The 12,964-nt window shown below is 37.9% G+C and overlaps 3 protein-coding genes and 1 long non-coding RNA gene across 4 annotated transcripts; 2 read left to right on the forward strand and 2 right to left on the reverse strand.

Moving 5' to 3' along the window:
- Positions 1–2,979: 2,979 nt before the first annotated feature.
- LOC117625794 (cytochrome P450 71AU50-like) lies at positions 2,980–4,858 on the reverse strand. Its single transcript, XM_034357354.1, has 2 exons — positions 3,953–4,858; positions 2,980–3,654 (listed from the first exon to the last, which is right to left on the reverse strand). The coding sequence occupies exons 1-2, from the start codon at positions 4,811–4,813 to the stop codon at positions 3,040–3,042; spliced, it is 1,476 nt and encodes a 491-aa protein (XP_034213245.1). The 5' UTR covers positions 4,814–4,858; the 3' UTR covers positions 2,980–3,039.
- A 1,894-nt stretch (positions 4,859–6,752) lies between these two features.
- LOC117625488 (cytochrome P450 71AU50-like) lies at positions 6,753–8,452 on the forward strand. Its single transcript, XM_034357037.1, has 2 exons — positions 6,753–7,622; positions 7,838–8,452. The coding sequence occupies exons 1-2, from the start codon at positions 6,753–6,755 to the stop codon at positions 8,450–8,452; spliced, it is 1,485 nt and encodes a 494-aa protein (XP_034212928.1).
- A 249-nt stretch (positions 8,453–8,701) lies between these two features.
- On the reverse strand, positions 8,702–9,142 carry LOC117625489 (S-protein homolog 2-like). The gene has a single exon (XM_034357038.1). The coding sequence runs from the start codon at positions 9,140–9,142 to the stop codon at positions 8,702–8,704; it is 441 nt and encodes a 146-aa protein (XP_034212929.1).
- A 326-nt stretch (positions 9,143–9,468) lies between these two features.
- On the forward strand, positions 9,469–11,150 carry LOC117626333. Its single transcript, XR_004585543.1, has 4 exons — positions 9,469–9,561; positions 9,673–9,773; positions 9,879–9,977; positions 10,762–11,150. It is a non-coding gene; the product is annotated as an uncharacterized LOC117626333 (long non-coding RNA).
- The last annotated feature ends 1,814 nt before the right edge of the window (positions 11,151–12,964 follow it).

Here is a 12,964-nt window from a genome sequence, read left to right on the forward strand (position 1 = left end):
TGCCCGACGAGATCAAGGCGGAGGTTCGCGGCCAGTTGTCGGTATGTACCTTACATTTTCATTATTTTTCTTTAAAATTGTGTATATTTCTATTACTTAACGTATCTAATTAATTGATTGCGGACGAACTATAACTTGGAGGATCTCGACGAAGAGTCGTTGACGTACGTCAACAGACTCTTCGCTGAGAGGTACAAGCAGTGGAAGAGCGACTTGCACCACCATTTTCAGGCCTATGATGATCCGCAAGTCGCTTTTCAGGAGGGTTGCCCGAAGGAGCTTGAGGGGCGGGAGGATAGTTGGGAGTGGCTCTGCGCTCATTTTCAAGCGCCCGAATTTGTGATATTTTTTTAATTATATTTGTTTAATTATTACTTATTACTTATTAATGTTTATTTTATTTTTTTATTTCATTATTATTTAATTTTTTATATTTTAACTAATACGTTTCATTTTTTTTATAACAGAATAAAGCCCAAGTGAATAAGGGTAATAGGAAGAAGAAGACCCTTCTCCACCATTCCGGCTCCAGACCCTTTTCGGATAGGATGGATGCACGGCGTCGGGTAATAATCACAAAATTTGTATTTCATTTTTAATGTCATTTTTATTAATTTATTTTTTTCATACTAATATTTTTCTTCTCTTGTTCAATTTAGGAGGGGTCCAAGTTCCCAGAGATCGACGCCTTTGGTGACGTTTATGTTCGACCCGGAAATGAATTGGCCGAGTCCCTTCATGTAAGTATTATTTAATTTTAATTTTTATGTTACGCATTCAATTTGTATGCATGTTTTAATTTATATTTTATGTTATGTTCAACAGACGACGATGGTGGAGAGGAGCCAGTTGGTTCTTCAGGAGTCCGCCTCCCAGCTTCCCCCCGAGACTCCGATCGAGTCTGTGGCTCCTCCACAGGATGCTGGATTTCAGATCTTGACGGAGACGTTGGATCAGACTCTCGGGAGGAGGCCGGGGACATATTGTCGAGGGATGGGGAATGCCCGGCGGGGGGAACCTAGACCTCGTTCATCGGTGCAGTCTTCACGTCAGGTCACTGCTTTGACAGCACATATGGTCACTCTTGAGAACAAGTTGTCGGCCATTCTGCAGTCCCTCGCACAATCCGGCATTCCCGTCCCGCATTTTAATGAGCCGACCTCCGAGCCCGTCCCTCCCGAGCATCCCCCCCAGACCACTGCCCCGGTTGACGCCCAGACCTCTGACCCGCATATTGGCGACGACTCGGTTGATTTTGATGCATTATTTCATTAGTGTATTTATTTTCATCATAAACATTTATTTTATTTGTAATACATTTATTTTATTTTATAACAATATTTTATTCTAATTTATTTTTATTGCAATTTCATTGTTTAATCAATAAAAAAAAAATCAATTTTATTTAAAATACAAAATACAAAAATTGTACAATTACGTTTGTGCGACGACAACTATTTCGTCGCGCAAACCCGCATGTAACAAAAAAATTAAAAAATCAATTTTTTTATTTTTTGTAATTCTTGCGCGACGAAATCATACGTCTCGCAAGCACGTTTTGCGCGACGAATAATTTCGTCGCGCAAATATATGAGCGACGAAAGATTTCTCATCGCGCGAATGGTTCTGCGGCGGACATCTGCGTCTCCCGAACCCATTATGCGCGACGATATATTTGTCGTCGCGCAATTACTTTCGTCGCGCAAAGGTATGTGCGCCGAATTGTATTCGTCGCGCAAAGTTTACGCGACCAACATGTGTTTCGTCTCCATATCGTTGGTGCAACGATGGTTTACCCGTCGCACAGTATTGCGCGACGAAAGGTTTGTCCTTGTCGCGCAAAGGCTTTCTTCACGACCTTCGCGCGACGGATTGTGCGCGACGAATTTTTTGTCGCGCTGCTTTTTGTGCGACAAAATTGATCTTTGCGCGACGCTTTTTTATTCGTCGCGCAAATAGTAAAATGTAGTAGTGATGTGGTTTCTTTTACCACCGGAAGAGAGGAAGCTCGATTTGATAGACTAAAGAAAAAGGAAAAAAAAAAAAAAAAGAAAAAAAAAAGAAGGGTAAACACATGAAGAGTCGTAGATAAATCACAACATGCTTTCCTTCTTGAATTTCCCTCTTAGGGTTTTACTTGTATATATAAGTTTATCTTTCTCTGTAAAGTGTATGGAAGGATAGCCGAAAATATCTTGTAACCATTTTTAGACAAATAACAATACAATTCGTATTCTTTTCAGGTCTGAATTTGAAACCTTCTTCTTTTACAAAAGTTATCCCAACTACTGAGATATCGGAGATTGAGACGATAATTTTATTCCTCCTCTTCTATAGTGGGTTCAAAGTGTTGCTAGTTCAGTTACCCTGCTTTAGTTAACCAGAACTTTTTGAAATATGTTTTTAGTTCAATTCTATGATTGTTTGCTCTTTCCTTTTTGTTAATGGAGAGTGGGGAATCGAATTTGGAATCACTTTCAACATTGAAATGAAAAATACCTCTGGACCAATAGCTAGTTGGTAAAAACCATGTTTGTTGTCTTTTCAATAACAAGTATTATTGTATTGTGGTTTTGTTATGGGTGAGTTGGATCTAGGTTTTGCTTTGAATTTCTCTTTCAATCAATATAAACAGATGAGTGTTTAAGTAGTTTTGTTTATTGTTTTTTTGTTTTCATGATTCTCCTTGTGATAATAAAGATTGTTCCCATAAGACAATGTCACCTAAAGAAGAAAAAGAATAAAAAAATCTACAGATAAAGATTGGGACATGGGGTGCCTGATGTTTACAAAATATAGTCTGCTTATTTGTATCTTGTTTGAAGAAATTTATCCAAGTTGTAAACCAAAGGAGAAAGAGATCCTCAACTTAAGTACATAACGCAATTTTATTTAATTTATTCCATTTTTTTCATAATAATTTTCTTCAGGTGAAGAAAACAAATGTAACGCGTTACAAGAGTGGTATTTATTAGAAAAACAGAAACGACACAACAAAATATTAGAAGTACAAAATGAGGCATTGTAGACATATTATGATCATTTGTGAAGTCGATAAGAAGGAATAGCAATTAGACGTTTGACCCTTTCCACCGTAATGCCAAACGAGTCACTCATGTCCAATTCTTCTGGCAACATGTTATTTGGAAGTTCCCAATCAAAACAATGGACAAGTTGTGCCAACATTAACTGGACCACAGTGAGCCCTAACTGAATTCCTGGGCAACGTCTTCGGCCAGAGCCAAATGGGATGAGCTGAAAGTGATTTCCTCTAACATCAACGTCGCTACCCTCAAATCTTTCTGGTATGAACTCCTCTGCATCGGTCCAAGCACTCGGGTCTCTCCCGATTGCCCAAGCATTTATGATAACGCGCGTTTTTTTGGGTATGTGGTAGCCATTGACGATGCAGTCTTCAGTGGCTGCATGAGGAACCAACAATGGCGCAACTGGGTGTAGCCTCAGGGTTTCCTTCACCACCATGCTCAAGTAGTCCAATTTCTCCAAGTCTGATTCCTCTACCATTCTCTCCAATCCAACAACATCTTCTAGCTCCTTTTGGACTTCTTTCATTGCTTTTGGATGCCTCATTAGCTCGGACAGTGCCCAGTCGACCGTTGTTGATGACGTGTCCATGGAGGCCACCAGCATGTCCTGCAAAGAAATTTGCCATTTTTTTACAGTAAGTGGTGTAACAGACACAGACAAAACTATACACACATGATAAATAACAAAAGGGACATGTATAACTGATCAATTGAAACAAAATTCCACCTAATTAATGGTTCAGATTCACAAATCTTAAACCTCGACATGTTAAATTTTCTCACAAGAAACGATTTCGTTTTACTTTGAGCAATGCTAGAATAAAAGGACAAATAATTAAAATGATGCAAGGATTTAGTGTTTAATACCACCATGCCCATATGTTTAAGTTTTTGTGTATACTAACCGTTATTATCGCTTTGATATGAGGGCGTTCGATTTGGTATTCAGATTCTACGGATCCCATGAAGCCCACCATGACATCAACAAAGTCTTTAGTCCTTTCCCCATCGTTAGATTGAAGATGTTCCTCAATGATCTTCTCAAAGAACACATCAAACGCCTTGTTAACAGACTTCATCCGCTTCGTAAACCCTTGGAGGTCAAGGGAAGCTATAAAAGGAATGTAATCAGCCAAGTTAGAGGCGCCTGCCAATTGGACGCCCTCTTTGATCACAGACCTGAAACCCCTCGCATCAAAATCCTCATCCCTGTACTTCTTCCCAAGCACCATCCGGCAGCTCATGTCCACGTTGAGAGATGAGACAATGTCACTCAGATCAACAGCAACACGTCCCTTATAGGCAGCGTCTCGAATAGACTCAACACAGAGAGCAACCTCTTCTCGCCTCATGGACTTAAAAGAGTTGATTTTGTGGTTGCTGAGCAACTCAAGGGTGCACATCTTCCGCATGTCGCGCCAATACGGGCCATATTCAGCGAAGCTCAAGTTACTCTGCCCAAAAGAGATGTGCTTTGGCCTGCTAGCAAACACAAGGTCGTGTGTTTTCAGGAACAGCTTGGCAGCTTGTGGAGATGAGACAACAATGGTGGGCATAAGGCCTAAGGGCAAGTACATGATGTCGCCATATTTTTGGGCTAGTCGGTGAAGATCCTTGTTAGGGAACTCCCCTGATAGCAAGTGAAGGCTTCCAAAAATGGGGAACCCTCTTGGACCAGGAGGTAACCTCTTCTTCTTGTTCTTGCACCATGCTTGCAGGATGTGAACAAGTGCAAGCAACCCAATTGTTGCCCAAATCCAAACCATTGCTCTTTTGGAGATATGATCTCAAATGGTTGAGCTATATCTAGCTGAGTGTGTTTAAGACGTAGGTATGTCTCTCTATACTTCTTCTATTTATATACTTTGTTTAGATCTTCCAAACACCTAGACTATTTGTATGTGGGCTTTTCAAATAGGATTCTATTATTCTTTGTAGAATTCAGTCAAACCTTTTAAGTCTAAAATAACTGTATCATCAGAGGAGAGGAAACTCCATTTTAAGACCTTTTCAAGGAAGTCGTTGATTTTTTCTTTTTTTAATAATTAGTTTGAGGATTAAAGAAAAAATAAAGAGTATGAACATGAAGAGACGTAGATAAATGATTCTTGATGCACAAGTAGGCGGCGTCTAATAGTCTTTCGTTGGTGATCACTTCCTCTTTTATTACCATTAGACTAAATCTAAATCTATACAGAGATCATCAAGACTAGAACTCTTTAGTCAATATTATAATGTTAATTTTCTTTGTTTTGGTCGGAATATTGTCATGTCACTTGTGATCTAGAATTCAAGAAACCTCTATTAATATCAAGACATAAATTATCAGATGAGTAGATTACATATTAACCCCCAGGAGGTTTAATGCATTTTGACTTAAATTATGTTCTTAAAAATTTAACATTCGCTTGATCTTTTAATCAACAAAGATGAGGGATTCAAATTTAAGATTTCTGTCAATATTTGAAAAAAGACAAATACCAAGAGTTAGTTTCAACTTTTTTAGAAAATGCTATTAAGTTAGGACCATCTTGAACAATGATGTTAAGCAACTTTTTGTTTTCATGTAATGACATGGGAAAAAAAAAATAAAAATTACCTAGAGAGCCTGCATGGATGGGTGGTCGCCTTGGCCAACATATGCGTGCAATGATTTATTATTTGAATAAAAGCGGTAATCTAAACTAAAATGGGAGTGGGTCTTTCAAACATACATTACCAATGTGTCATGAGAGTTCAAACATGAGACTAAGAATCATCATTTGGCTTGCGGGGTGAAGTAGATAGCCTGAGGCCCATGGGCCGAACCCAGCCTAAACCAATGATTATGCTTGCTCGGCCCAGTTTGTTTTAAGATTGGGTAGGGCTTGAACTTTGGATTTGAAACCCCCGGCCCACCTATGGCCCGGCCCGAATAGGTCCGTCCATTGCCTTATCTTGCCTTATTTCCATCCCAAACATTTAAGTAAATGTCTTGTCTTTTTACTTTAATTTATTTTTATATTACTTCATTTACTTAAGTTTACAATGTAAATAAGGAAGTACACCCTCATTTGAATTCAATTAAAAATACTAGAAAATTAAATTCTCAACAAATTATATGTGAAAATTTGGCCGGAACTCTATGGTGAGACCAATGATCTGCAAGTTAAGCCCTTTTTCCACTAGGCTAAACTCCGTTGACTAGGTGCAATGATATATATGCAATGTTTCGGGCTTTGCTTTAATTTCTCTTCTTTTCAAAAAGAAAACACTATCCAACTAATTGATAAAAATAAGAGGTCATCTGAAAATGGAATCTCTTTTCCTCCGCTGCCATTAAATAAATAAACTATTAAAAGAAAGAAACTCTTTTTTTGTCCAAGAAGAAAAAAACATAATTTACATATCAAACAGAACCACCGAATGCAATCTCATTGGAGTTATAACGGATATGCCTCCCAATCTATTTTTCAATCTCGAAATGTGACGTGATCATCACTTACAAGCTTGGAATGATCTCTACAACCCGACAGCCAGTTGATCAATTCCAATGCTTTTTTTCTACAATCTTATTTAATCTGAAAAGCATACAATAATATTTAAAGTCTGGGTAAGGCAGCAACAATAATAGAGATAAATTTCATAAACACTTAGCTCAGCAACAACTTCAGAATTTCCCCGTCCCAATCCTCTCTCAAACACCCACCCCCCACAAGAGAGCAAATGGTTTGGATTTGGGCAACAGTTGGGTTGCTTGTACTTGTTCATATCCTCCAAGCATGTTGGAAGAACAAGAAGAGGTTACCTCCTGGTCCAAGAGGTTTTCCTGTTTTTGGAAGCCTCCACTTGCTAGGAGACCTCCCTCACCGGGATCTTCATCGACTAGCCCGAAAATACGGCGACATCATGCATATGCGGTTAGGTCTTGTTCCCACCATTCTGGTTTCTTCCCCGCAGGCTGCCGAGCTGTTCCTCAAAACACACGACCTTGTTTTTGCAACTAGGCCACCTCATGAAGGTGCAAAGCATCTCTCTTTTGGGCAAAGGAACTTAAGCTTTGTTGAGTATGGCTCCTATTGGCGCGACATCAGAAAGATGTGCACCCTTGAGTTACTTAGCAACCACAAAATCAATTCCTTCAAGTCTATGCGGAAAGAAGAGGTCGCTCTGTTTATTGAGTCTATCCAAGAGGCTGCCAATAATGGACATGTTGCTATTGATCTAAGTGACAGAGTCTCATCTCTCAGCGTGGATATGAGCTGCCGGATGGTGTTGGGGAAGAAGTACAGGGATGAGGAGCTTGATGAGAGGGGTTTCAAGTCTCTGATCAAAGAGGGTATGCAATTAGCAGCTGCCCCTAACTTGGGTGATTATATCCCTTGTATTGCTCCACTTGACCTCCAAGGGTTCACAAAGCGCATGAAGGCAGTTAACAAGGCGTTTGATAACTTTTTTGAGAAGATCATTGATGAGCATCTTCAATCTAAGGATGAATACCGAACCAAGGACTTTGTTGATGTCATGGTGGGCATCATGGGGTCTGCAGAATCTCAATACCGTATCGAACGCTCCAATATCAAAGCCATAATATTGGTAATTATACATGGAACCTAGCTACACATATGCATAGCAGTCAAACAATCTAACATGTTATGGTCTAGAAGATTTTTAATTCAAACCTTGATTAGGTATCTTGTATATATTGTCAGACAATCTAACATGTTATGGTCTAGAAGATTTTTAATCCAAACCTTGATTAGGTATCTTGTATATATAGTTTCATCTAAAAATGGCGAATTGCTTGGCAGGACATGCTCGTGGCTTCGATGGACACATCATCAACAACGATAGAGTGGGTGCTCTCGGAACTCATGAGGCATCCACATGTAATGAAGAAAGTCCGAAAAGAGCTAGAAGATGTAGTGGGCTTGGAGAGAATGGTTGAGGAATCAGATTTGGAGAAATTGGAGTATTTAGACATTGTAGTGAAGGAAACCCTGAGGCTACATCCAGTGGCACCATTGTTGATCCCTCATGCAGCCATTGAAGATTGCACCATCAATGGCTTCCACATACCGAAAGCCTCGCGCATTATCATAAACGTATGGGCAATTGGGAGAGACCCAAGTGCTTGGACAGATGCCGAAAAGTTCATACCAGAAAGGTTTGTGGGTAGTAATATTGATGTTAGGGGAAATCACTTTGAGCTTATTCCATTTGGCTCTGGCAGAAGAAGGTGTCCGGGAATTCAATTAGGGCTTACCACGGTCCAATTAATGGTGGCACAACTTGTGCACTGTTTTGATTGGGAGCTTCCAAATAGCATGTTGCCAAATGAGTTGGATATGAGTGAGGAGTTTGGTCTTACGGTTCCAAGGGCCAAGCATCTACTGGCTATTCCTTTCTATCGCCTTCACAAATGATCACATAATTTGTGTTTGTAAGACTGTAGTGTCTAACTTGCAGATTTTAGTATTTTGGACTATGGTCTATGTTTTCTCTATTATATATAAGCATTTTTTACATTTGTTTTCTTCACCTGACGAAAACGAAGAGAAAAAGAAAGAAATCAAATGATGAAATTGTGTTAAACAACTTTATTATAATTTGATGCCCGATGCATATACTTGAGCCTTTAAGTAAAACAAAACTAACTTCTGCACATATCATTTTCAGGCTTTGATCTTTTCCCAGTCATGCATTTTTTTATCTTCTTTCGTTTGGATATGAAACAAGTAAATCCCATCTTCTTTGGCTTTCCATATGCAATGAGCTCCACCACATTCGTATAGAAAATCAATAGTATCTCTAAACACATCAAAAACAGCATGGTTGTCCAAATACCAGAAATTGCAGAAGTAAAGTGTGCTGCCCCAGAGGTTGACCCGAAATCCCCATTCGTACTCCCCGTTGGGCGGAAGACTACGAAGGCCAAAATCATCGTCTTTGGATTTACATTGGTACTGGAGTTGTTGGTTGTTGAGGTTGTTGATGATGCGCACATAGTCCTTTGTAAGACCTCTGCGGATCCAATATGAAGTACTTGGAGCAAAGGCTGAGGCAAGGAGAAGCACAACGCAGTAAAACTGCCATATTGCTTTTGATGACTCCATTGTTTTTCAATTTCATTCAACGGAGTTTGATGGCAGGAACCATTTGCAGTTATCATGCTTTTATAGTGAAAGAATATTTGCTGCTATGGACAAACATTATTGTTTACAAACGGACACGGTGAGTAAAATTCATTAGATAAGGTAATTAATATAAAGGGAAATAGCTTAAAATACCACCAATTTTATAATTTTTTGTCAAAATACCACCCCTCCCCAAAATTTTTAAAACTACCACCTATAAATACATCTTTATTGTAAACTAATTGCACCCATATCACTTTTTCAGAAATTGGGTTCTCGCTCAACTCTCTTGGCTCTGTCTCTCTCTTTAGTCTAGCTCTCTCTCTCTCTCTCTCTCCGACATAGTCATCTTCCTCCCTCAGCCATCCAAGCTTAACTCCACAGTTCACATCCACGAGGTACTGTTCACGTTCCTTTTCTTAGAAATTTGGGGTTTTTGTGAATTTGGTTTATGGTGTATGGATTTGTATGAAATTGGTTTAGGGGTTTCTTCCAAATTGGTTTGATAGGAAGGTGATGTTGTTGCTGTCGCTGACAGACTATTTTTCCTGGGTTGTGGTTGGTGGGTGTTACTGCGAATGCTTACAAGGTTGCTGATTCTCCTTCTAAGGTCTCTCTTTCTCTCTATTTCTTCAAATTCTAAGGTTTTTTTTTTTTTTTTCGGGGTTACTTTTTTTGATTTCTTTTGCTAATTGTAATTGGGCCTTTGTTGCAGAGGTGGATTTGTTTTGTGCCCAAAAGATTGTGACTTTGTTGAAAGTTCGTAAATGGAAAAGGCAGCTGCCCCCTGCGGCTTGGAACGCTCAATTCGGAGGTATTATGCCTTGAATTTTTACAAAAGAAGAATTGGAACTACCCTATAGAAGGCAAAACAAAAATATATAAGAGGAAAAAAGGAGAAAATTTATCTAATTTCCCTTTTTTTTAGTTGTATTTTTTTTTTCTCGGTCCTTTTTTTGGGGGGGGGTGGTGTTCAGGATGCAGGGTCGATCTAGTTGGTTTACATTGATGTAGTTCCAATATGTAAAGATGGAGTTTATATATATATGTACATGATATAGAGTCAATTTCAGACCTTGTTAATGGTATTAGCCTGTTAGGCTTGTGGGAGATTCATTTTGTTTTCTTTCATTTTCTATAAATGATTCTGATTATTTACAACGTTGGACAGACTTCCCTACATCATTTTTGTTGTTGGTGGGGGGGGAGGGGGGGAGGAGACACCCTGTTTCGTTACAGGGTTTATTGACTGCATTCTTCCTTGTTCTGGAAGACCTCCTCAGTTCCATTGAGCCGACAAACCTTATGAAGTTGAATGTGAAGTGTTACCTTGCATCTACATGTTTCATCTTTTAACTTTATTTTCATGTTTCACACTGATGCTTGTAGTTATTTCTAGTTTTGCATACAGATTAGCAAATAGGTTATGCATTTACTGTTTAGTCATCTAATGATTTGATATCTAATATTTAGGCATGTGGGAATTTATAGATGTACCGATTATGCATACATATAGGTTTTGTGCTTGTATTAGGAAGTTAGATTCTTGTGGTTCCTCTTCAATGGCATGAATTTAAATTGTTGTGCTTCATGATTAGGGTCTGAAGAACAACCATGTAGTAAGAAAGTTGGAGAAGCATCAACAGATTTGCACCATTGACCAACATATTGAAGGGCAATTTGGTGGTGGTTGTCTGTTGGCTTGTATTATAGCATGGGTTCGTCCGAGTGCTTAACGGTGTTTATCTGTTTGCATCTCATGCCTTAACTCCCTCAGTTTTCTCGGGCAGCTGTCAGATTGTTTGAAAATAATTGTCTACTTTTAATTTGTTGAAGACTCACCTTGTTATATGTTCATTGCCTTACATGGCACATAAACTGTTTCCATTTTGAAGTTGAACTATTTCGTACACCTCCATATATAAACATAGTTGCTCTTTATGGACATATAACAGTTTACTTGTTTGAAACGATGTGTTCGTTTCCACTGAATTCTACTCATTTTTGTATCCATTGTTAACATTTAGTCTCTGTGGTTTTCTTTGCAATTTATGTGATATAGGTATATTTCATTTCCTGCACTGGGAATCTGTTAGTTGAATTAGTGAAGCATACAGCTTTCTTAAGATTTGTCAAATTAGTTTTGACTTTGTTCCTTCTAAATAATTTATGTAGCAATTCTACTTTTCTGCTTAGCATTCTGTTGTTATTGAAATTTGAAACCTCATAATGTTTAGAAAGGGGTAAGATATACTTTACCCCCATGAACAAATGTGGAAAATCACTTAACATGCTTCCACTACAATATTAGAAAAATAAGTCCCTCGTTTGTTTAGAATTTTTCATTAATAGCTATTATGTCAGTATATTTACCATTAGTACAGTTTTAGGGCCAAGTTCGTATGAGCAGATGACTAATTTGAAATATGTAATCAATCATTTTGCCCTCTGAATCAATCTTTGAAACATTGGTGTGGTGATTAATAGATGCGCAGATGTGCAATACGCAGTGTGTATGTACAAATAAATGTGCAGATTCGTTTGTTTACTTCCATGTGTTAGAAATCTTGGTAATTTAACAGTTTTATCACAGAAGAATGAAGGTTTGGAATGCATAGAAGCCTGCAATATACACCAAGTGTAGAGATGGTTGCCAAATATCATGTTGAGCACTATGACCCGTGCAAAGTTAAACTGCATACATTAGTTTACTAGTTGTTCTTTATCTTTTTGAAGATTCATTAGTTGTTCCAAAAATTAGTTATCCCTATTAGATCACATAATGTTTGAACTAATGGTCATCAACGCTAAGCTGGTGATACGTTGGTGATATAGTGGTAATACAGAAGCGATAAATGGGTGCTAGAAATTGTTGTTTCTGTTTATTTTGGACTTCTTCTTTTGTTTCATTTCATTTACTTAGCTTTAATAATTGGATGATTACGAGATGAATTTGTGTCAAGTATTAACATAACAATTACATATATGAAGATTTAGACGAACAACATATCGTATCACCAAACATAATCAAACCACCAAATGTAATCATCCTTTTCTTCAACCCATGACGAAGCATTTGCATATTTATTCATAACTTCCTTTTTTGGTAAATTATTTTTTAGTTGTTATTATTTTTTAAAATAATTTCTTACAATGTCTTACGGTGCAATTATAATGCACCTGACTGCCTGTTTTTGAAAGGCACGTTGTTTCTTTCTCGTCGTCGTCTTCTTTTTGAATGAAGTAGGGCCTAAACCGTAAACCCATTGATGAGTCGTAGTCAATATACATACAATATAATGGCAATATTAGGCCAATATACATACACTAGAGAGGCAATATTTGGGCAATATAACGGCAATACAGCAGCAATAACATCACAATATACATGCAATAGGGTGGCAATATGCATACAATATGTATGCAATACAAAGGCAATATTAGTACAATACGAATGCAATAGGACAGCAATATTAAGTCAATCTACATACAATACACACACATCCATTACAGACTACAATTTAGACATGCAAAATAAATCGCCACCGAACCCTAACAATTCAAACTACATTTTATTATCTTTAAATCTGTCGTCTAATAAGTTCCCAAGCTGTTACATTTAGGTTTTTGTTTCCTACGATTCTATACAACGATTTTAACTAGAAAACCAATTATAATGCTTTATTAACGAATATATATGCTCAAAAATTATTTCTTTCATAAAACTTGAAAATTCAATTGTCATTACATAGTCAACCAATCTTTACTCTATTACATACATACTTCCTACCTATAATTATA

This window comes from Prunus dulcis, chromosome 4 (genome assembly GCF_902201215.1).
Source record: "Prunus dulcis chromosome 4, ALMONDv2, whole genome shotgun sequence".
Lineage (NCBI taxonomy): Eukaryota > Viridiplantae > Streptophyta > Magnoliopsida > Rosales > Rosaceae > Prunus > Prunus dulcis.

Bases quoted from the DNA above. Each gene is read 5' to 3' on its own strand.
- LOC117625488 (XM_034357037.1), top strand. From the start codon at position 6,753: ATGGTTTGGATTTGGGCAACAGTTGGGTTGCTTGTACTTGTTCATATC. The intron at 7,623-7,837 runs GTAATTATACAT...ATTGCTTGGCAG, and splicing joins ATATCAAAGCCATAATATTG to GACATGCTCGTGGCTTCGAT.
- LOC117625489 (XM_034357038.1), bottom strand. From the start codon at position 9,142: ATGGAGTCATCAAAAGCAATATGGCAGTTTTACTGCGTTGTGCTTCTC.
- LOC117625794 (XM_034357354.1), bottom strand. From the start codon at position 4,813: ATGGTTTGGATTTGGGCAACAATTGGGTTGCTTGCACTTGTTCACATC. The intron at 3,655-3,952 runs GTTAGTATACAC...ATTTCTTTGCAG, and splicing joins ATATCAAAGCGATAATAACG to GACATGCTGGTGGCCTCCAT.